The sequence below is a fragment of the Oncorhynchus mykiss genome, chromosome 18 (assembly GCF_057628025.1).
Source record: "Oncorhynchus mykiss isolate SJ-2025 chromosome 18, ASM5762802v1, whole genome shotgun sequence".
Lineage (NCBI taxonomy): Eukaryota > Metazoa > Chordata > Actinopteri > Salmoniformes > Salmonidae > Oncorhynchus > Oncorhynchus mykiss.
In genome coordinates this window covers 62,845,466-62,870,084 of record NC_143039.1, presented here as the reverse complement: position 1 = coordinate 62,870,084, position 24,619 = coordinate 62,845,466, and the positions used below count along the sequence as shown (strand labels likewise).

General features: G+C 43.8%; 1 protein-coding gene across 2 annotated transcripts in view; it reads right to left on the bottom strand.

The window, feature by feature from the left end:
* Positions 1-1,467: 1,467 nt before the first annotated feature.
* The window catches only part of LOC110496554 (protein tyrosine phosphatase type IVA 2), a 38,741-nt gene continuing 15,589 nt past the window's right edge, over positions 1,468-24,619 (bottom strand). Inside the window, exons 2-7 of one of the 2 annotated variants that reach the window (XM_036953304.2) lie at positions 12,192-12,506; positions 11,781-11,889; positions 11,097-11,189; positions 9,452-9,582; positions 3,208-3,282; positions 1,468-2,985 (exon numbers count right to left, since the gene is read on the bottom strand). In XM_036953304.2, the coding sequence (XP_036809199.1) occupies positions 2,874-2,985; positions 3,208-3,282; positions 9,452-9,582; positions 11,097-11,189; positions 11,781-11,889; positions 12,192-12,196 (525 nt within the window). In that variant the 5' untranslated portion in view covers positions 12,197-12,506 and the 3' untranslated portion in view covers positions 1,468-2,873. Of the gene's footprint in view, positions 2,986-3,207; positions 3,283-8,307; positions 8,859-9,451; positions 9,583-11,096; positions 11,190-11,780; positions 11,890-12,191; positions 12,507-24,619 lie in introns of those variants that run through there. The other variant, XM_090209072.1, reaches the window with a different exon arrangement.

Genomic DNA, 24,619 nt, shown 5'->3' with positions numbered 1-24,619 from the left:
AGTAAAGGGTCTGAATACTTAGGTAAATGTGATAGTTTTTTAAGTTATACAAATATCTCAATAACCATTTTTTTCTGTCATTATTGGGTACATTGTGTGTAGATTGATGTTTGTAACATAAAATGTGGAAAAAGTGAAGGGGTCTGAATACTTTCTGAATGCACCGTACACATACATGGACAGAAAGTGTTTCTCCTTTTCCAAGATACTCCATCCATCAAGAAGCGTCTTGAACAGGATGATCATTACACAGATACACCTTGTCCTGGGGACAATAAAAAGGCACTCTAAAATGCTGTTTTTATCTCAACGCCACAGATGTCTCAAGTTGAGGGAGAACGAAATTAGAATGCGGACTGCAGGAATGTCCACCAGAGCTGTTGCCAGATAAATCTAATGTTCATTTTTCTACCATAAACCAGCTCTGTCGTTTGTAGAGAATTTGGTAGTACATCCAACCGGACTCAACCACAGACCACGCCAGCCCAGGACCTCCACATCCAGCTTTTTCACCTGCAGGATGGTCTGAGACCAGCCACCTGGACAGCTAATAAAACTGTAGGTTTGCGCAACTGAATAACTTCTGCACAAACTGTCAGAGCTCATCGTCCTCACAAGGGTCTTGACCCGACTGTAGTTTGGCTTCATAAACAACTTTTGTGGGCAAATGCTCACCTTCTATGGACACTGGAGAAGTGTTCTCTTCACAGATGAATCCTGGCTTTAACTGTACCTGGGAGACCGCATGATGTCAACGTTGTGAACAGAGTACCCCATGATGGCGGTGGGGTTATGGTATGGACAAGCATAAGCTACAGACAACGAACACAACTGCATTTTAAATCGATAGCAATTTGAATGCACAGATATAGTGACAAGATCCTGAGGGGCCACTGTTGTGCCATTCATCCTCTGCCATCACCGCAACACAGGATAATGCATGGCCCCATGTCACAAGGATCTGTACACTATTCCTGGAAACTGAAAACGTCCCAGTTTTCCCCATGGCCTGCATACTCACTAGACATGTCACCCATTGAGCATGTTTATGATGCTCTGGATCAACATGTAGTGTACAACAGTGTGTTCCAGTTCCGGACAATATTCAGTAACTTTGCAAAGCCATTGAAGAGAAGTGGGACATTCCATAGGCTATAATCAACAGCCTGATGAACTATATGCAAGGAGATGTGTCACGCTGCATGAAGCAAATGGGTGGTCACACCAGGCACCGACTGGTTTTCTGATCCACGCCCATACCTTTTTATTTCTATTTTAAAATATATCTTATTGTTGCGTTTATATTTTTGTTCAGTGTATCTTGAGACTCAGCAATTCCTCGTCACATAATTGTTTGTGGGCGAGGCACAAGACATGCAGCACCCCAAAAAAATAGGCTGTCATTTCAAATAATCTAAAATAACAATGGAAAAGGTGAGAAACCATGAAATATCATACAAGTTTAAATCTTATTTAAATGTCTTTATTTATCTTAAAACCAATAGGAATGTCTTCAAAATGGGTACAATGATAAAATAACTGACCATTTGCTTTCTTTTCCACCTACTTTCCTTCAGAGTAGGGATTAACAGTTGTATCATTGAGAGTGTGTGTGTGTGCATCTGTGTGTGTGCTTGAAACTGTGTGCGTGTGCAGTCATTGTAAGGAAGTCTTATTGTAAACCCAGTAAGCAGCATTGATGAATGGAAAAAAGTACCTACAGTAAGACTAGCCAAGTGTCTTCCTGTGAAACTGTCTCTATGGGTGGGTGTGTGTGTGTGTGTGTGTGTGTGTGTGTGTGTGTGTGTGCGCAGGACGGTCATTGGGGGTTTGGGGGCTTTTCCGAGGTGGACTGAATATTGCACTCCTGTGAGGTAAAACAAATAAAAAATAAAAATAAAGTTAAGATGGCAAAAAAAAAAAAAGACAATAAGAACCTGAAAATAGTCCTTGCCCCAACCAAAATCCAGATTGGCCTGCGAGTTATAGCCAGTAAATAAATACAGCGGACATAATATTTCAAACCCAGCCAACCCCGTAATTAAAAAGTGACTAGAAGCGAGAGGGGGCGGGAAACATTACTGCATTTTTTTTGGGAGAACTTTTGGGAGATTTTGTGTTGTAAAAAATACCTCAATAAGCCAAATGGACTGTTATTTTTAGTCCTAAAGAGAATAATATTGTAATGTGCTAAAGGGTAAAAACAATTAATTTTTATTAAAAAGTTGGTGCAGTGGTCTAAGGCACTGCATCTCAGTGCTAGAGGCGTCACTATAGACACCCTGGTTTTATTCCAGGCTGTATCACAACCGGTTGTGTTTTGGAGTCCCACAGGGCGGTGCACAATGGCCGAGCGTCATCCGGGATTGGCCGTCATTGTAAATAAGAATTTGTTCTTAACTGACTTGCCTAGTTAAATAAAGGTTAAATAAAAAATAACCCGTGGCATAATTAATATCATCAGAAAAATAAACAAATGATCAATCGATACCTTAACATTTTCGGATGTTTTTTTATCACCATCGTTAAACTTTCATGTACATGTGTGTAAAAAAAAAGAAGGAAAAGCTATCCCATGATTCAAGACTGAAAATAAAAATTAAGGACTCAAAGAAATTCTAGGCCCATGATTGGGCAACGATAACTTGGAGACGTCTGTGTGCTTTGACCTTTTCCTTCATTGTTTCAGACCTTTAGATTTGCATTCATTAAAATGGAATCATTCGCTCATTAGGTCATCAATTCTGTGATCAATTAGCCATGTCTCAGTGTTAACAAATCACATTAATTACTGATCGCTTTCTCTCGTTGTTTTATCTCCCATTGGTTGGAATAATGTTGTTTGATGGAGAGGCTGCACACACACACACACACTATTGGACGCAGCAGTTGTGGCCGTTGGCATCCTTGAACCGCAGACGCATCTTGGGTCTGTACTTCTCCAGGTAAAGTAGCTGTTTGGAGTTGAAAGCTCCACGTCTCTTCCTGAGGAAGAGAGGAGGTGAGATAAATAACAATAATGTGGTCTTGTATGGTCGAACATAGCAGCACAGTAACAACATCCACATGAATCAATGTTCCCCAACAAACGAATAAAGAGAAAACATGACAATACAGGTTCCACAGCACAGAAACATCGGTTCCCCCCCGCCAGTGTGAAAGTTAAAGTAGTGTTTACTGTCGTGTGAAAGCTAAAATAGTGCTTACTGTCGTATGAACTGCACCGCATCCTCATACTTCATCCCGGTCTCAATCAGAGCTAAGGCCACCAGGACTGGAGCTCTACAGGAGACAGAGGAGAGAGAGAGATAAACACCAGTGTGCATGCAGTGTCATGGTTATGTGGGCAGTAGGGAGGGTGGGGTGAGGGTATACTCTAAAGCTGGGAAATTGGCCTGGGAAACACACGGGGGTTACTGGGTTCACTGCAACCCCGCTGGGGCATCAAGATCACACCCCTGGCCCACACACACACACACACAGTGAAATTGCAATAAGTGTGTTACTGTAAGCGAACCTTCACTCACCAGGAATAAAAAATGAAAACTTTCAATTCCCAGACAGACAATTGAAGTCGGAAGTTTACATACACCTTAGCCAAATACATTTAAACTCAGTTTCACAATTCCTGACATTTAATCCTAGTAAAAATTCACTGTCTTAGGTCAGTTAGGATCACCACTTTATTTTAAGAATGTGAAATGTCAGAATAATAGTAGGGAAAATGATTTCAGCTTTTATTTCTTTCATCACATTCCCAGTGGGTAAGAAGTTTACATACACTATATCAGTATTTGGTAGCATTGCCTTTAAATTGTTTAACTCGGATCAAACGTTTTGGGTAGCCTTCGACAAGCTTCCCACAATAAGTTGGGTGAATATTGGCCCATTCCTCCTGACAGAGCTGGTGTAACTGAGTCAGGTTTGTAGGCCTCCTTTTGCTTGCGCACGCTTTTTCAGTTCTGCCCACAAATGTTCTATAGGATTGAGGTCAGGGCTTTATGATGGCCACTCCAAAACCTTGACTTTATGCTTGAGGTCATTGTCCATTTGCGACCAAGCTTTAACTTCCTGACTGATGTCTTGAGATGTTGCTTCAATATATCCACATATTTTCCTTCCGCGTGATGCCATCTATTTTGTGAAGTGCACCAGACCCTCCTGCAGCAAAGCACCCCCACAACATGATGCCATCACCCCCGTGCTTAACGGTTGGGATGGTGTTCTTCGGCTTGCAAGCCTCCCCCTTTTTCCTCCAAACATAACAATTGGTCATTATGACCAAACAGTTCTATTTTTGTTTCATCAGACCAGAGGATATTTCTCCAAAAAGCATGATCTTTGTCCCCATGTGCAGTTGCAAACCGTAGTCTGGCTTTTTTATGGCGGTTTGGAGCAGTGACTTCTTCCTTGCCGAGCGGCCTTGCAGGTTATGTCGATATAGGACTAATTTTACTGAGGATATAGATACTTTGTACCTGTTTCCTCCAGCATCTTCACAAAGTCTTTTGCTGTTGTTCTGGGATTGATTTGCACTTTTTGCACCAAAGTACATTCATTTCTAGGAGACAGAACGCGTCTCCTTCCTGAGCGGTATGACAGCTGCGTGGTCCCATAGTGTTTATACTTGCGTGCTATTGTTTGTACAGATGAACGTGGTACCTTCAGGCGTTTGGAAATTGCTCCCAAGGATGAACCTGACTTGTGAAGGTCTACAATTTGAGGTCTTGCTGATTTCTTTTGATTTTCCCATGATGTCAAGCAAAGAGGCACGGAGTTTGAAGGTAGGACTTGAAATACATCCACAGGTACACCTTCAAATGACTCAAATGATGTCAATTAGCCTTTCACAAGCATCTAAAGCCATTATATCATTTTCTGGAATTTTCCAAGCTGTTTAAAAGGCACAGTCAAATTAGTGTATGTAAACTTCTGACCCACTGGAATTGTTACACAGTGAATAAGTGAAATAATCTGTAAACAATTGTTGGAAAAATGACTTGTATCATGCATAAAGTAGATGTCCTAACCGACTTGCAAAAACTATAGTTTGTTAACAAGAAATTTGTGGGGTGGTTGAAAAATGAGTTTTAATGACTCCAACCTAAGTGTATGTAAACTTCCGACTTCAACTGTAGGTAGGGATAAAGTGACTACGCAATCGGAGTTTGTGCAAAAAGGGTCAATGCAGATAGTTAAATAGTTAACCAATATCGTCCTGGATTAACTAATTAGCAATCTTATGGTTTGGGAGTTGACGCTGTTCATGGTCCTGTTGGTTGCAGACATGGTGCATTGGTACCACTTGGCATGAGGTAGCAAAGACAACAGTCTATGACATGGGTGGCTGGAGTCAGACAACCTTTAGCGCTTTCCTCTGACACCGCCTGGTCCTGGATGGCAGGGAGCTCGGTGATGTACTGGGCTGTAAGCACTACCCACTGTATCGCTTTGTGGTCAGATGCCAAGCAGTTGCCATACCCAGCAGACAGAGACAGTCAGGATGCTCTCAATGGTGCAGCTTTATAACGTTTTTAGGATTTGAGGGCCAGTGCCAAATCCTTTTAGCCTCCTGAGGGGGAAGAGGCGTTGTGCCTTCCTCAGGACTGTGTTGCTGTGTGTTTCCATGGTGATGTGGACACCAAGGTACTTAAAGCTCACGACCTGCTCCTCTACAGCCTTGTCGATGTGGATGGGGCGGGCACGGCCCGCCGTTTCTTGTAGTCCACAATCAGCTCCTTTGTCTTTCTGATGTTGAGGGAGAGATTGCCTTCCTGGTACCACTGCCAGGTCACCGAGTCCCTCCCTATAAAAACTGTCTCATAGTCATCGGTGATCAGGCCCACAATCGGCATGTCATCAACAATCTTAGTGTTGGAGTCGTGAGCGATCACGCAGTCGTGGGTGAACAGGGAGTACAGGAGGGGACTAAGTACGCACCCCTGAGGGTGTGTTGAGGGTCAGCTTGGTGGATGTGTTTCCTACCCTTGGCAGATGTGTTGTTGCCTACACCTGAGGGCAGCCCATCAGGAAGTCCAGGATCCAGTTTCAGAGTGTGCAGTCCCAGGGTCCTGAGCTTGGAGCAGACACTGGTGTTGAACAAAGCATTCTCCCAGGGCAGTGTGGAGTGCCATAGAGATGAAGTCATCTGTGGAACTGTTGGGTTGGTTTGGGGGTGTCTGGTATGATGGTGTGAGCCTTTCAAAGCATTTCATGGCTACAGATGTGAGTGCTACTGGGCGATAGTCATTTAGACAGATTACCTTGGCGTTGTATGTGGTGGTCTGCTTGAAACATGTAGGTATTGCAGACTTGGTCAGGGAGGGTTTGAAAATGTCAGTGAAGACACTTGTCAGCTGGTACGCGTCCTGGTAATCCGTCTGGCACGCGGCCTTGTGAATGTTAACCTGTTTAAAGGTCTTACTCACGTCGGCTACGGAGAGCGAGACTACACAGTCATCCAGAAGAGCTGGTGCTCTCATACATTGTCCAGGGTTGTTTGCCTCGAAGAGAGCATAGAAGGAATATAGCTTGTCTGAAATTATTGACAACAACTCGGAGTTCGTAGCAGGATTTCTTATAAGCGTCCGGATTTGTGGATGAGGCCACAGTGTCTCCTGACCCCTCCTGTCTCAGCCTCCAGTATTTATGCTGCAGTTGTTTGTGTCGGGGGGCTAGGGCCAGTTTGTTATATCTGGAGTATTTCTCCTGTCTTATCCTGTGTCCTGTGTGAATTTAAGTACGCTCTCTCTAATTATCTTTCTTTCTCTCGGAGGATCTGAGCCCTAGGACCAAGCCTCAGGACTACCTGGCATGATGAATCCTTGCTGTCCCCAGTCCACCTGGCCGTGCTGCTCCAGTTTCAACTGTTCTGCCTGCAGCTATGGAACCCTGACCTGTTCACTGGACGTGCTACCTGTCCCAGACCTGTTGTTTTCAACTCTCTAGAGACAGCAGGAGCGGTAGAGATGCTCTTAATGATCGGCTATGAAAAGCCAACTGACCTTTACTCCTGAGGTGCTGACTTGTTGCACCCTACACCCTACAACCACTGTGATCATGATTATTACTGTGATTATTACAGTCCCCACTGTGGGAACGACGACATCGTCGTCAATACACATATTAACAAATCCGGTGACGTGTTAAACTCCTATGTTATCGGACAAATCCCTGAACATATTCCAGTCTGTTCTAGTGAAACAGTCCTGTATCTAAGGGTTTCCCCAAACTCTGTTTTGTTTTTTGCCCTATCACTACAAAGCTGATTCAAATAACAAAAGCTTAATGATGAGCTGGTTATTTTAAATCAACTGTGTAGTGCTAGGGAAAAAAACAAAACGTGCACCGGGGAGTGGGGGGGAGGGGCTGCTGAAGCTCAACATCTGCTTCATAGGACCTTCCGTATTGAGCACATCACTGGAACTTCTTGTTTCAGTTTTTGCTTGTAAGCAGGACTCACGAGGATAGAGTTATGGTGGGATTTAGCAAATGGAGGTCGAGGGAGAGCTTTGTATGCGTTCGTGTGGTGGTCTAGAGTTGTCGCCTCTAGATGAACAGGTGACAAGCTGGTAAAAATGAGACAAAATCACCGGCCAATAAGAGTGCCGCCACTGGACGTGCATTTTCTTGTTTGCTTCCGGCCCAATACAGCTCGTTGAGTGCGGTCTCCGTGCCAGCATTGGTTCGTGTCGGTAAATATGAAGCTACGAAAAATATAGGATGAAAACTGGGAAATAGTATGGTCTGCAGTTTATCATGAGGTATTCCAGATCAGGCGAGCAAAACCTTTAAACTTCCTTAGCATTAGATATCACACACCAGCTGTTAACCATTCAGTCTTGACAATGCATTAAAAAAAACTAAGCTAGATGTGTCCGTGTTCAGCCACGAATTTGAGAAAACATAAGATATTAGTTTCAGGTCCCGTTGATAGGATAGTCCCAAATGGAGCTTGTCTAGTTTATTCTATAGTGATTGTAAAAATAAGATGCAACCTAACGCAGAGTAACCTCAGCAGTGACGCTTGCTTGTGGAAGCCCATGGCTGTGCAATGGCATAGCCTTGCTTTGTTAATTCAGCAGACAAGACACTTTTATTTCCAGAGCCCATCAGCCAAGACACCCATTTTATAGTAAAAGAAAACAAAAAAATGTACTAACAGAATAAAATGGAACAGAATATTTTTCCAAATGTAAAAAGTTGCCACAGCAGAGTAATGCGCATCTCAAACAGTTATTCTCACAGTGATCACTTGAAACGGGTTGAAATAGATTTAGTTTTCTAACCCTGAAAAAACTGGTCTCATTTTCAATATTGCAGACGTTTGATTTATTCTGCCTTTTATTTGGATTTTCAAAATGGATTAACAATTCCACATTGAACACTACATAGTGATGAATTCTGACCACAACATCTGTTTGCTGAGTAGGTCTAGGCTTAATGATTCTGATGAAAATTCACTCCGTTGGGCCTCCCGAGTGGCGCAGCGGTCTACAGACCAGGCGTCACTACAGACCCGGGTTCAATCCCAGGCTCAATCACAAATGGAAGTGATCGGGAGTCCCATAGGGCGGCGCACAATTGTTACAGTGTCGTCCGGGTTAGGGGAGGGTTTGGCCGGGGGAGCTTTACGTGGCTCAACGCGCTCTAGCGACTCCTTGTGGCGGGCCGGACGCCTGCATGCTGATTTCGGTAGTCAGTTGAACGGTGTTTCCTCTGACACATTGGTGCAGCTGGCTTCCGGGTTAAGCGGGTGGGTGTTAAGAAGCGTGGTTTGGTGGGTTATGTTTTGGAGGACGCATGACTCAACCTTCGCCTCCCGAGCCAGTTGGGGAGTTGCAGCGATGAGACAAGATCTAAATTGGGGAGAAAAAATATTGTATAATTTAAATTGTTCTGTCTTTATCAAACAAATATTTTTGTGTATTCTCAGTGTGGAACCTGTATGTTAAAGTCTAACCAATTCAAAATGGCACAAGCAGTTCGCAAAGTAGCCAAAGCGGAAAGTAGACAGGACAATTATTCAAAAACTGCAGCTCGTTGTTGAAACGCATAATTTCTTTCGTCTATCAACCAGTCCATTTAGAATTTTTCTGTAGGTCTAACGGGAGATTTTGCGCGGTGTGTAGAGTGGTCGCAAAGCAAGTGGTCGCAACGCAATTAAGTGAATGAGAGAGGAGAAAGGGAATTTAGGGAGAAGAACTGTGATGCTTGGCTTTTTTTTTGTGTGTGCCGCGAATGCACATGTACAAATGGAACACTAGTCAAAGCGAATTAAGATCGTCTTCCAGATAACATTTTAGTGGCCAAAAAGCACATAACACCAAATCTCTGAATACTCCAACGGACGTCATCGCTAGTCATTAGATGGGTCTCACTAACCACAATTAAGCCCACTTACACACATCCATCTCGCCACTTACATTCACACACACACACACACCCTCACCGGCCCAGCCCCGCCACACAATGCACAGCGATGCAGCAGCCAGGCTCGTCTCGGAACTTGGTCTTCAGCAGGTTCAGCCAGTCATCCACTATCTGGGTGGGGGGCGGGGCACCATCATCAAAGGGCCAGTCCTACAGAGGCAGAGGAACAAAAATTTAAACATGGATCAAACCAGGGGCTAGGGGTTATTTTAACCAGTGGTCAATGCTGAAGGTCAGTACAGGATAATTCAAAGCCTGATTGAAGAATTAGAGCAGCTTTGTCCATTATGCGATATCATGTGTGTCTAAGTTGGAAAGCTTGATATGCTGAGTAATGTGTCCTGGCAGACAGCCTGACCCCTGTATATCCGTCTGAGCCTCTATACTCGTGCTGACCCAGTGTCTCTGCCACGGCTCAGCACAGATCACAGCCGTGCGCAACCCTACACAAGGCTATTCCCGTCTTGGTGCTCAAACAATATAAAAAATGGATTGTGATCATAATTACTGCCACACTCCAATGGAAGACAGGGAGAGGAATGCTCCAGGATGAGGGGTGGTGATCACTGTATTAAAACTATATCAACGACGGGATAGGATATTTCCTCACCCAAACAAGGTTTCTCTGGCCTTCCATAAATCACCTGTGAGACCGCTGAATACTAGCCTAAGCTTTGAGAAGAGACAATAGAGGGCACAGAAGACAGAAACAGACAGAGCAAGAAGGCCTGGGTGGAGCCTCATTCATGTGGATCTGAGCCAGAGATTCCTTCTCTTCTCCACCTCTTAGCTCAGCACACAGTGGCAGGCAGACAGTTGAGGACAAATGAAAACAGACAGATAACAGGGAAGGTCTCCAGAGAGGGAAAACCACCTGTTTAACTTGACATTCCATGGAAGAAAAAAAACAGCAAATTCAACTCCCTAAAATTCCTAGGAGGCATTCAGTTCAGTAGAAATTCTTTCTGCTCTCTAGGTGTGTGTGGTTGTAATCTGCTCCACCAGCCGGCTCTCGCTGTCGACTATCTGGCTTCACATCACCTCAGAATGGAACTTGAATAGAAAATCCATTGGGCTTCCCAAAAACGATACGTTTAAACGCCCACACCAGTAGAAATCCACTTTTTCAAGCAGAAAGACGATGCCCAGAGCTTACCAATGATGTTGCACAATGATTTAAGTCAACAAGTATGTGACCAAGGCCCTTCTACACCGATTGCTCAGTTTGACAGGGCGGCCAGCTCTAGGAAGAGTCTTGGTGGTTCCAAACTTCTTCAATGTAAGAATGATGGAGGCCACTGTGTTCTTGGGGACCTTCAATGCTGCAGATTTTGTACTCTTCCCGAGAGCTATGCCTCGACAATATCCTGTCTCGGAGCTTTTACGGACAATTCCGTCAACCTGACAGCTTGGTTTTCGCACTGTCAACTTTGGGACCTTATATAGATGGGGGAAGCATTGTATTAAGTCCCATCTAAATCAACTGCCACCTCGATTTAGATCCACGCCTCAGTCGTGTGATTCGCTCAGAATTTGAATTGATTGGCATGTCACTCAGTAAATCCACACCCCTAAAGTTCCAAACAGTCCCACACTTACCAGGCTCTATGCGCTAGCAAGTCAAGTCTGGGGACGAGGTTAATGTGTGTGTGTATAATCCTTACCACGACCTCGATCCCCCCCTTCTCCACTGGGGCCTTGTCGTAGGTGGCGTCACACACTCTCACCAGCGTGCTCACCTCAAACTTCTTCAGCTCCTGAGACAGACACAAATAGACACACAGACAGAGTCAGAGACAGGCAGAGTCAGAGAGACAGGCAGAGAGACAGGCAGAGAGACAGGCAGAGAGACAGGCAGAGAGACAGGCAGAGAGACAGGCAGAGAGACAGGCAGAGAGACAGGCAGAGAGACAAGAGGGGAGAGACAAGAGGGGAGAGACAGGCAGAGAGACAGGCAGAGAGACAGGCAGAGAGAGACCGACACAGAGACAAGAGGGGAGAGACACAGACAGACAGAGACAGGCAGACAGACAGAGACAGAGAGAGGCAGAGACAGAGAGTGGCAGAGACAGAGTGGCAGAGACAGAGAGAGGCAGAGACAGAGAGAGGCAGAGACTATCAGCACAGATATCTTGCACTAAAAATATTTATGTTTAATTGTAGGTTGAGCTGAGGGGAGATTGTTATAGGCTACTTTGGTGAAGTTATTGATGCACGTACATACAGTCAGACGTGTATGACACTCCACAGTGAACTTGAGTGTGGAATTGACAAGGTTATACATGCAGACCCTACATGACAACGCAAAAGCAACAAACACGCCCACACACACAAGGTGGCAGCCTCACCTCGGTAAACTTGTTGAGCGTGGCGTTGGTGGGGTTGTGTGTGATGAGGAACCTCATGCCCTCGTAGGCAATCTCCACTGCTGCAGGGCGGTTCATGTTGGCGAGACGGCTTTGAAAACAATTACAATAAAATACTTAATCTCTTACAAGAAGGATGACTACTTTTGGCTCAGATGTCAGCAAGGACTTCTAGTAGGATTCAGTAGGTTCAAAAAATAAATAAAAACACGACGAAGGGAGGAGGGGGATGTGGGATGGTAACACCTGTGGATGTCTTAAAAAAAAAGAGGGGTAACAAAAAATATGGATGATGTAATCCACAAGACTCCACAGGGGCGGGGTAAAAATAGAAATAATAAAAAAATTGGGGAGACTATCCACGAGTCATCCAATCGGACATTCAGATTTTACCCCATTCAGGAGAGCGGTATGTGATTGGCTTCTGGGAGAGAAAGCAGGAAGTAGAAGAGAACTGAGCAGTTTTCTTATTGGCGGCTCAGGGGACAGAGCTAGGCGATCTGGCCAAGGACTACGCGGTATCCCAGGGGATCGTTGGAGGAGACCGGGATTCCCAGTGTGCTGGCTTCAGGGGGGCTTCTGGGTAGCGTAGTCCCGAGGGGGGCGGACGATTCACTTGTCCACGAAGGCGAGGTGCTGTGCCTGGCAAAAGTCTCCACTGACACTCACATACGCCATATATGTATGGCCCAAATCAACACAGAAACACTGCCAAGAAAAGAGGGGGGAGGGGGAAAGGGAGAAAAATGTGATTAGGTAAACTCAAACAGACAAGGAAACAGTCACCATTTAGCAAGACAGGGCAAAAATACATCTAAAAGCACCTGTTGGGGAAACTAGTAAACTCATCACAGAAGAAATATGACCCATGAAATACTTGACCTATTAAAAACTAGCCATTATCACCCTTGTACTAAAGGTGTTATAAACCCCCACATTTATTATCAGCCACACTCACATGGGAAAATAAAAACATACAAAAACAAAATTGTACATAAAGATATATACACACACAGGTAATGAAAGACAGACACAAGACACCCATGATCTCTTGGCTTCAAAAGAGAGCATCTCACAAATCATGTAATGTCTTGCCTCTAACTAGCTGATTCTGAGCCAACACCTGAAGGGCCTGAACATAGCCACCACAAAATGGCTGGTAACTACCACTGTCTACTCACACACACACACAACGTGACAGAGTCCAAGGGAGAGGTGAAACAGAGAGAGACAGTGACAGAGCAGAGCGTGAGAGAGAGTGGTGGAGGGCCAAGAGAGGGCAGGGGGGAAAGTGAGGGGGTGGAGGTTTAGATGAGAGGGCAGGAATGAGGTGAGAAAAGGGGTGGAGGGTGAGGGGACAAATGGGGTGGAGTGTAAAGCGCAAAAGGGAAGTAAAAAAAAAAGTTGGACCTCAGCATCAGTGTACAACACAGCAGTCACAAGGTGAGGATTATGGGTTGGCAGGGCTTCACACGAGCCAACTCTTTCACAGTCCCACGCTCCCCCTTTCACCTGAGACTCTCCCTCTGTCACACAGTCATTCTCCATTCATCCCACGCTCAGTCTCTTCAGGTGTCCTCTTTACTTCAGTCATTCTCTCCAAATCTGTCTTCTCTTTGGGAGAATGGTGCCCCAATTGTCCTAGTGTCTTGCCTCCTTTACCCATAGGACTCTCGCTCTACCTCTCCCCCATCCTCCTTCTCATATTTGAGTCTGTCTCAGTCTGTCGTGGCGCCGGTACAGAGCGGTCGTCTCGCCCACTCATTCACTCTGTGCCAGGAACAGGGTAACAACTTTAAAAAGACACACCGACGCTCTATTCACTGGACTCACTTTGCCCTGCCTCACCCTCTCTGCAGATAGACGCCTGCCTCACCCACTCAATCTCTCATTCTGTGCCAATGACAGTCAGGGTTACTCTATGGAGACTAGAACTAACCTTCTCTTCCCATCTCCCATTCCCTCTGGTTTCCTCTCACCCAGTGCAAGAGGGCCAGTTTTCAAAGAATCACCAACCACTCCTCTCTCCCACTCTTTCCTTCCATCTCCCTGCCTTAGCCGGTGACAGCAACAGGGCCAGTCTTCAAAGAGCCACCAGTTATCCAGTGGGTAAAGATCTCTCCCTGACGCCTTTAATTACCAGCTCCAAACAGCACTAAAAACACTAGTGATGTAAAAATAAAATCTATTTAGTTACATGTCAGGATATTATTTTTGACGATATATCGTATCAGCTGACAATTTGTGCTAGTTGGTTGTACCAAGTATCGTGATATCGTATCGTGAGGTCCATGGCAATTTCCAGTTCTTATTTATCTATCTATATATATATATATATAAAAACATACATACACACACACAAAACACCACTGCAGTATGGCACGGCCACAGAAACAAACTTGATCTACGGATCAAGTGCTACCAGTCCCAAAAAGCATATTCATGATGATCTAAAAGGGAAATGGATCAGCACCAGACAAACAGTGTCAGGTCGAGGAAGAAGAGGGAATGAAAAGAGATACTTCAGAGCAGTTGGTCAAAATAGGAAGAGGTATTTTTGGACACCGATTCTGCCATTTTTTTTTTTTATCTTTACAACATTATTTAACGAGGCAAGTCGGTTAAGAACACATTCTTATTTTCAATGACAGTTTAGGAACGGAGGGTTAACTGCCTTGTTCAAGAGCAGAACGGCAGATTTTTACCTTGTCAGCTCAGGGATTCAATCTTGCAACCTTACAGTTAACTAATCCAAGGCTCTAACCACCTGCCTCACGAAGAGCCTGCCTGTTACACGAATGCAGTAAGAAGCCAAGGTAAGTTGCTAGCTAGCATTAAACTTATCTTGTAAAAAACAATCATAATCACTAGTTATAACTAACTACACATGGTTGATGATATTACTAGTTTATCTAGCGTGTCCTGCGATGTATATAATCGCTGCGGTGCGCATTCATGAAAAAGGACTGTCGTTGCTCCAATGTGTACCTAACCATAAACACCAATGCCTTTCTTAAAATCAATACACAGAAGTATATTTTTAAACCTGCATATTTAGCTAAAAGAAAGGTAAGCTGGCAATATTAACCAGGAGAAATTGTGTCATTTCTCTTGCGTTCATTGCACGCAGAGTCAGGGTATATGCAACAGTTTGGGTCGCCTGGCTCGTTGTGAACTAATTTGCCAGAATTTTACATAATTATGACATAACATTGAAGGTTGTGCAATGTAACAGCAATATTTAGACTTAGGGATGCCATCCGTTAGATAAAATACAGAACGGTTCCATATTTCATTGAAAGAATAAACATTTTGTTTTCGAAATTATAGTTTCTGGATTCGACCATATTAATGACCTAAGGCTCGTATTTCTGTGTGTTATTATGTTATAATTAAGTCTGATTTGAAAGAGCAGTCTGACTGAGCGATGGTAGGCACCAGCAGGCTCGTAAGCATTCATTCAAACAGCACTTTCGTGCTTTTTGCCAGCAGCTCTTCCCTGTGCTTCAAGCATTGCGCTGTTTATGACTTCAAGCCTATCAACTCCCGAGATTAGGCTGGTGTAACCGATGTGAAATGGCTAGCTAGTTAGCGGGGTGCGCGCTAATAGCGTTTCAAACGTCACTCGCTCTGAGACTTGGAGTAGTTGTTCCCCTTGCTCTGCATGGGTAACGCTGCTTTGAGGGAGGCTGTTGTCGATGTGTTCCTGGTTCGAGCCCAGGTAGCGGCGAGGAGAGGGATGGAAGCGATACTGTTACACTGGCAATACTAAAGTACCTATAAGAACATCCAATAGTCAAAGGTATATGAAATACAAATCGTAGAGAGAGAAATAGTCCTATAATTCCTATAATAGCTACAACCTAAAAACGTCTTACCTGGGAATATTGAAGACTCATGTTAAAAGGAACCACCAGCTTTCATATGTTCTCATGTTCTGCGCAAGGAACTTAAACATTAGCTTTCTTACATGGCACATATTGCACTTTTACTTTCTTCTCCAACACTTTGTTTTTGCATTATTTAAACCAAATAGAACATGCTTCATTATTTATTTGAGGCTAAATTGATTTTATTGATGTATTAAGTTAAAAGAAGTGTTCATTCAGTATTGTTGTAATTGTCATTATTACAAATAAATAAAACATTTTTTATTTAAAAAAAATAATCCGGTTAATCGGTATCGGCGTTGAAAAATCATAATCGGTCGAACTCTAGCGACCAAATACGACGTGTGTGGAGTGTGACAGACCAGTGATGTCAGAGACCATCCCAATGAGAAGTAGAAAGACCAGACTACTATAATGTCAGGATTGCAATGCTCACACAATATCACACTTAATATAAGGTTATGTGATGAACCACAATCTTGAGCTTATCAAATTGTACTACATACAGTCTCATAACACAGTTCTTCAACCGAGTCCCACAGCTTGCAGTGCCTCCAAACAGGAGTATATAGCATTTGGACTGCACTCAGCAGCTAAGTAGAATCCTTCATAGCTAAGTGGTATTAGCATCAATTTCCATTCAGTCAGCATAGACTTACATATGTCAAGGTCCTCTCTCCCTAATAACAGTCACCTAGCCATGTCTCAATATTCCCAAGTTAATGTCAGTGAATATGGAGGAAAGAAGACAAGGAGAGGAAGCCAATCGTCAGACTATTGAGACGCACCCCAGTTAAAGCCGGTCTCTGAGTGAGTGGCACTAGCTAGAGGAACAGGCACCTTGTGGTAAAGCCAGACCAGCCCTGCTTTCACAACGCTGCCGGGAACTCATGCAAATCACTCAGCCATATTTGCAAACAACAACTTCTGCAATTGTGCCCAGCTGTCAGCACAGATGGAGAGAAGAGAGCCAACACACCAAATCAGTCTGGAAAGACTATGTGTTTGTTACCACACAGGAAGTATCTTTATGAACACTGCGTCTGTGAGACAGGGAAAGTGACAGCTACCAGGCCTAATTGTGTAGCTGACAAAGATGTATTATAATTGTCTAGGCCTACAACTCGAAATTGGTCAAACTCCTACTCATTTCAACCAGAAAACTGAACTAGCCAACCTAAAAACACAAAAGAAACGCACAGCTAGGCCTACATACAAAACAAATGCCAACAAGGGGCCTATTTAGGCCCGAGATTCAGGTCAACTGGGTTAGGAAAGCTTTATTATTTTTGTCTAGCCTACAATTTTCATAATTAGGCCACTTCAGTCATCATTATTCGGCATCGCCTCACAGCTGCTCCACACAACTCTGCTGTTGAACAAGTGCTAACGAAGAACATAAAACAGCACAAGCTAAGTATTATCCTGAAGTTCTCCTGCTGCCACACATACACTAAAGCCCCGTTGTGAGTACCAACATGTCCCTTTCTTTTCCAGCTGGACTGAATGTTGTTGGGTACACAGTGTCCACTCAGAACTAAGAAATTGTTCAACTAGCTACATCAAGTATTTTCCTTCACCTGATACCGAGATCAGATTAGCCTACTACTGTATATGAACCTGGGAGAAACATCTACAAAAGTCACACACACGAAACTACCCACACGTATTCTGTTAGCCTGGGAATTGCCAGAGACAACATGATACGATCTAATCAAGATACTTAGGTGACAATACCATATGTATTGCAATTCTCACAATTCAGGAACACCTGCTCTTTACATGACAGACTGACAAGGTGAATCCAGCTGAAAGCCATGATCCCTTATTGAGGGTGACTGGGCAAGGCAAAAGATTTAAGTGCTTTTGAACGGGGCATGGTACAAGGGTTTTGTGTGTGAAGAACTGCAACACTGCTGGGTTTTTCACGCTCAACAGTTCTCCGTGTGAATGGTCCACCGCCCAAAGGACATCCAGCCAACTTGACACAACTGTGGGAAGCACTGGAGTCAACATTGGCCAGCATCCCTGTGGAATGCTTGATACCATGTAGAGTCCATGCCTCAACGAATTGAGGCTGTCTGGGGGCAAAAGGGGGTGCAATGCAATATTAGGAAGGTGTTCCTCATGTTTTGTACATGGTTTATGTAATTGCAATTTGATGTTCCAAACATATTGCTCACTTTGTGTCTTGTCTGCTACAGAGGGACAAGAAAAGTTTTGAGCAATCATGGAAATACGTGCTGAAAACATGTTGGCTAAGTATTTATAAAGATTGAGAATAAACTGTAGGATTAAATATATTGGAGTTTTGGTGCCGGTTCAGCCGACAAGCAGTAGCTAACGCTACCTACAGTTGGTAGCAAAGGAGTTGGTCCCGCCTTTGCTGCTATAACAGGCTACACTCTCCTGGGAAGGCTTTCCACTAGATGTTGGAACATTGCTGCAGGGACTTACTTCCATTCAGCCACAAGAGCATTCGTGAGGTCGGGCACTGATCTTGGGCGATTAGGCCTGGCTTGCAGTCAAGGGTACCAATTCATCCCAAAGGTGTTTGATGGAGTTAAGGTCAGGGCTCTGTGCAGGCCAGTAAAGTTCTTCCACAGCGATCTTGAGAAAATATTTCTGTATGGACCATGCTTTGTGCATACTTTGTTCATACTGAAACAGGAAGGGACTTCCCAAAACTGTTGCCACAAATTCAGAAGCACAGCATCATCTGGAATGATGACCGTGTTGCGGTGACCTTGTTACCGGCGGTCAAATTCAACATGACTGTTTAGTCAAGGTAATTAGGCTTCTCCAAGCGTTGATGCTGCTGATGGTCATTAGTAGCCTACCAAACTGGCTAACTTCCTGGTACTTAGCACTCCATTGTCCCTCTAATCAATCTGACATCAATGCAAATGTTTTTCGAAAATCTAAATCAAACACTTCATGAGAGCCCATGAGCTCATGTTGCCCAACATTTCTATAGGCTTTGTAATTATTTGAGGAAACAGAGTGATGGCTTCTACTAAACAGAGGATCCCATCAGCTCTCTAAAGGCTAGGCCTACTATATTTATTTCTCAACTTTCCTAATATTCAGCACATTATTTATCTTTACAACAGGAGTATAGCTACCTGGCTGGAATGAAAATTAATATGAACCAGAGGAAAAGCATCCTCCATTCGCTATTTAAGTGGATAGAAGACTGGACCATTATCATGCACCTTTCTAAATCCAAACAAATTTCACACATCATTTAATATATGTAAAGACAAGATTAAATCAAGAATAGTCTAATGGGTAACAATATTAGCCTATCACTTGTGAATTATACATTATCACTTTTGAATGATGCCCAGCATAAGAAACACTTTTTTGACTTTGTCAAATAGTCGCACACCTCATGTAGCCCACCCTATAGGCCTAAGTTTGATCCGCTTTACAAGGGGTGTAGAGCCTAACTGGCATACATAAGCAGCGCGCGTGAGTTGACATTTGGGGAAGAACATTTCTACCATAAACATGCACCTTTATAATAAAAGCATTACATGCATGATCACATTTGCGGTCACTTTTGATAATGGTGTTTTCCCACTAATGGAACATTAGTGATTTTAGCCTATGTGCGCATTCCTGCATTTATAATGTGAATAAATAGATTTTGGATAATTATTATTTATTTGGGTGCATTACAGCCAAAGGGGGCATCCCTTTGAAATTTGAGGCATTATCAAGTTCTTGTCAAATTATGAATGAGACCAATGAAGTGTTTACAGCCTGCGCAAAAAAAACTAAGCAGAGCTCATGCCTTTCAAGTGACTTTTTTCCAAATCATTTAGTCTCATCATGCAGCCTTATAATGTATTAAAAATCAAAACATATAGCCCAACGTTTATAGAACAACTAAAGTTACATGAACTAAATTAAGCATATGAGTACCTATTTCTTTGTTAACCGTTCAGAGAATAGCCACGTACTCCTTCAAATTGTTGAGGAAATATCTATTTTATTCAGCTTTGTTCAATTTGAATATTCTTCATTACTATAAAATAATGCCAAATCTTGTCTGTTAAATTAACTAGTGTAGCCCACAGCCATTTGGAATTGTCCTTATGCTAGGTCCTGATATGACAACTCAGAGTAAGCTTTTTTGTTCTTCTGAAATAGACCACATTTTTTTTCATATTATGCTTCTTTAGACCCGTCTAAAGTAATGGCTTTATTGTGAAGGTGTAGGCTATATTACATGGATTTATTAGACTTTTTAAAACGTAGATGTTCCAAAAGGTCTGCATCAGTGGCTTGTAGCCTCTGTGTGGAAGCCAGGAGTTGCTAAATGTGTTTATGTTAATTAACGGTAAATTACAGAGAGACCGACAGTTATTTGCGTGACAATCACCGGCTGACGAAATTGTGACCACCACAGCCCTAGAGCATTATTCCTCCTCCACCAAACTTTAGTTGGCACTATGCATTGGGGCAGGTAGCATTCTCCTGGCATCCGCCAAACCCAGATTTGTCCGTTGGACTGCCAGATGGTGAAGCGTGATTTATCACTCCAGAGAACGCGTTTCCACTGCTCCAGAGTACAATAGAAACAAGCTTTATGCCACTCCAGCCAAGGTAACCCATTTCAGGAAGCTCCCGATGAACAGTTATTGTACTGACATAGCTTCCAGAGGCAGTTAGGAACTCGGTAGTGAGTGTTGCAACCAAGGATTTTTACACGCTTCAGCGGTACCGTTCTGTGAGCTTGTGTGGCCTACCACTTTGCGGCTGAGCATTGTAGGTCCAGGACGCTTCCACTTCACAATAACAGCATTTACAGTTGCCCGTGGCAGACATTTGATTAACTGACTTGCTGGAAAGGTGGCATCCTATGACGGTGCCACGCTGAAAGTTACTGAGCCCTTCATTAAGGCCATTCTACTGCCAATGTTTGTCTATGGAGATTGCATGCATGCTTGATTTTATACACCTGTCCGCATTGGGTGTGGCTAAAATAGCAGAATCCACCAACTTATAGTTGTCCACATACTTTTGTATAGATAGTATTTAGTGTACATGGAAGATAGAAAATAAAAAATAAATTAAAAAAAGGCTCTTCAGAAATCGATACTTGGAGTCAAATATCAATACAATAACATCAAAAAATATTGCGATATGTTAATAAATGTTTTGCCCATCATTAGTATTCTGAGAAATGACAGCTAGGCTTCACATTAGCCCCCTTGTTTACAGGAGCTAAACTGGGAGAAAGGTCATTGAGTGAGTAGCCTTGCAGTACTTGGGCCTACTGGCTGAGACTCAAAGGTCCTGGCTATATTCCCAAATTGCGAGTGAGAGTCCCCTCTAGGTTCCCTGCTCGCCAGCCTGGCCCATGATCGGGAGAGTAGACCCACTGGCACCGATGTCCCACACCGTGACAGAGAGGAAAGGGGGAGGTGGCAAGGGGAACAGAGAAAGGGGGAGGGAGGAGAGGGAGAGAAAAGAGTGGGAGGGTAGTGGTGTAAAGAGCATGATAATGAGACCCAGATTCAAAGAACCAAAGAAGCCAAACAGATGATAGCTAGGACAGGAGTGCAGCCAGGGAGACCCGGCTGCTGACTAACTACATTACATGACAGTGCCATTCTCAAACCATTAACAGATTTGCCTGTACTCTGTTGTAAAGCTTGGCTCAGGAAAACAACTAGGATGGATTTGACAGCAAAGAAGCCGTGTGTGTGTGTGTGTCAGACAGTGTAGAAGAAAAAGAGCCTAATTACAAAAAGTGACTGACTGGTGAAATATTGGGACTGATCTTTATTTGCATGTTAGTCAGGGACAAAGCAGTGGGTGAATTGCGTGCTTGACAGACCGGTCCCATTAACAAGAAACGATCAGCTGTGGGACTGGATGTGTGCCAATGAGAGAGACTGCCTGCACAGCTTAAAGAGAGAGAGGAAAGACCTGCTACAATGGGACACTAATCAACTGACAAGGTCTCTTATGTATACTCTATGTACAATTGATAAATTCTCTAGAATTTCAAGCTAATAGACACTAGGTTATAGCCTTAATATCCATGAGAAGTAAAAGCTAAACCACCTGAAATATAGTCAACCCCTCCCTCATCTCTCCGACATCGCTGAACAGGGTGAAACATGTGGGATTAGCAGGGGTTTTGAATAACTAATATATATATATATATTAGGGGATTAGGGCAGTGTGGTGGATATATATATCCACCACACTGCCCTAATCCCCTTCCTCAGATCCCCCAGATCTCTGCTACAAATCCAGCTGAGCCACTGGCATGGAATCAGACTGTGTCCCATATGGCACCCTATTCCCTACATAGTGCACTATTTTTTTACCAAGCCATATGGGCCATGGTCAAAGTAGCGTACCATGAAGGGAATAAGGTGCACTTTGGGACACAACAATGCAGGGACCACCGGTTCACATGCGTTTTGGCATCAGGTTTTTTTTTGTCACAGATAGGCCTATATAAGTATGTATGTTTTAAAGGCTGGCTGTGCTAAGGATTTAGCCTAGAGGAATCTGCGGGAACATGGGCTTAGGTCACGATGACAAGTAAACATTGAAGATCTCGCACAGTTAACTAGGTGGGTCTACAAATAGAGGACATCTCCCAGAAACAACAGAAAAGGCCAAGCGTTTAGATAGTGAAATAGCACAAGCCATTTGTTGACATTCTACTGAATACCAAACACTACTACACCACCTCGGTGACTCTTCCTCCCACATTGGGCCAGGTATCAGAACTGCATAAGGCTCAGTCCTGGGGACTGAGGGAGTGTCTGTAGCAGTGTGTCTGTGGCTCTGTATCATTCTCTTGGGCTGGCTCTGACCAGCTGGAGGGCAGTGTGGGAGCTGGGCCAGGGGACTAGGGGAGTGCCTGGCTGTCTGGAGAAAGGAGCCCTGGCATGGTTAGTCCTTGGGCTGGGGGACAAGGAGAAGATCAACACGCCAAGAGGGAGATAAGTGTCCTGCCAACTCACACTCTGCCCACACCGACACAGACAGACTGATTACCCTACTTTATTTAGATTCACAGTGGCGAAATGAGGAACTAGGCCTAAATATTTCAAAGGTCACACAGGTGCATGTCCTAGTGGCACTTACAACGATCGAAAGAAAAACCCCAGTAATATCTAACACAGATAAGCAGCTCTCAAAATCTGACACCTTTGCTAACAGCTTGACAGTGCTACATCCTTAGACCAGTTTGTAAATGCAGATTCCGTGATCTCCTTGAGGAGATCTGCTAACATATACACCACCTTAACTCACGACAAGCACATGACACCATATACACTTCCCCCTCAGGCAGTGCATTTAACCACCATATGGAGCCAAGGTGACATGGAGCATACCCTTGAGTGCTCTGATAAGACTAGCATTGGCACACACACAAACGATATGGAGACACCCTGTAGCAAGAATACGATCTCAGTTTCATCTGTGGACAGACAATGGTAGGCCAAGGAATTGACTAGAGTAGGGCTTTTCAGACTAGTACCAATGTTTTTTTTCTTTCTTTTCACTCACCCGGTTATTCCTCCAGAGCAATACAGGGTCGTATTCATTAGGCAAAAAACGCACGAAAACAGGGACTGAAACAGGGAGGGTTTGCATCGACTAGTCCAATAAGAAATGGTAATTTTTCATTTGCAAAATGTTTTGCATAATGAATACAACCCAAGGCTGGAGGAAACTGACAACGAGGGTACACTTCAATCCAGTGGCATATAAGAACAAACACCACTGACATTCCACTCATCTCTCTTTGTGGAGTATGCACTCAACAGGATCTTTAGATTTCCATTTTACGCAAGATGGAGGACAGTAGAGAGAGAGCAGTGAAAAATAAGATGAGAAAACAAAAAGGGATCTGAGAGATAGGAGGGTGTGAGTGAGATAAAAAAAATAAAACTGCCAAAGAGGGCGGGAGAGAGCAGGCGAGACAACGTGAAGGAGCAAGATTGTGCAAAAGAGCACGTGCACAAGACCAAGAAAGGGAGAGGTGGTGCAGAGAGCACATGAGAGAAAGAGCAAGAGAGTGAATAAAGAAGAGGGGGAACATGAGAGTAGAGTGTGGACGTGAAAGAGGGGGAAGAGATCAAAACCCACGAGGGAGCAAAAGAACATAGCAAACATAATTTGGTAGTGGCCTATTTTTGCAAATTACGTCAAATTTCAAGATATGCGTTTAAGGTTAAGTTTATGTATTAAGTAAATTTAAGGTTAGGGTTATTAAGTTAAGGCATTAACTTAAATGGTTAATGTAAAGTTTGGGATACAAAACAAAAATCGAAATAAGTACTTTCTATCGCTGGATTCCAACATGAAACCTTCGGCACCAGTGGTAGATGTTTACGCCCATTTGCCATCTGTTCTCAACAACATAACAAAACCGAAGCGTACTCAAAGTTAGCAGTGCTCACTGGCTGGAGTTTCTGTTCTGGCTGGGCTAGGGTGAGAGTCCAGAGAGAATCATGTCACGACATGGATACGCAAACAGTTACAGGAAGTTGTACTACCGACTGCCCCTCCCCCTGCCTTACTGGAGTCATTTAGGCTAACACAGTAGTTCACAACCAAGAACTCTACACAACCTCCAGTTTCTTCATCGCACTCCCTCCTTGGGCCGCTCATAAAGACTGAGGCATGTCAGGACATGATCAGCAGGACTGCTATGGATTCATTCCTGAACTGTACATGTCATTACGTCTTCCTACATATTTTCTCAGGGAAGAGCACAACCAGTGAATACCTGAATTTCATGAGGAGGCAGAGGCCTCATACCTGGAGACACAGCAGAATCAGCACTTCAAATCAGCTGCGTTAAGATGAGGCAGCAGCCAGCCAGTGCAGCACAGGTCAGCCAGGGTGGCTGAGATGGACCAGATTGCCTCATTTAAACAGCTTCAT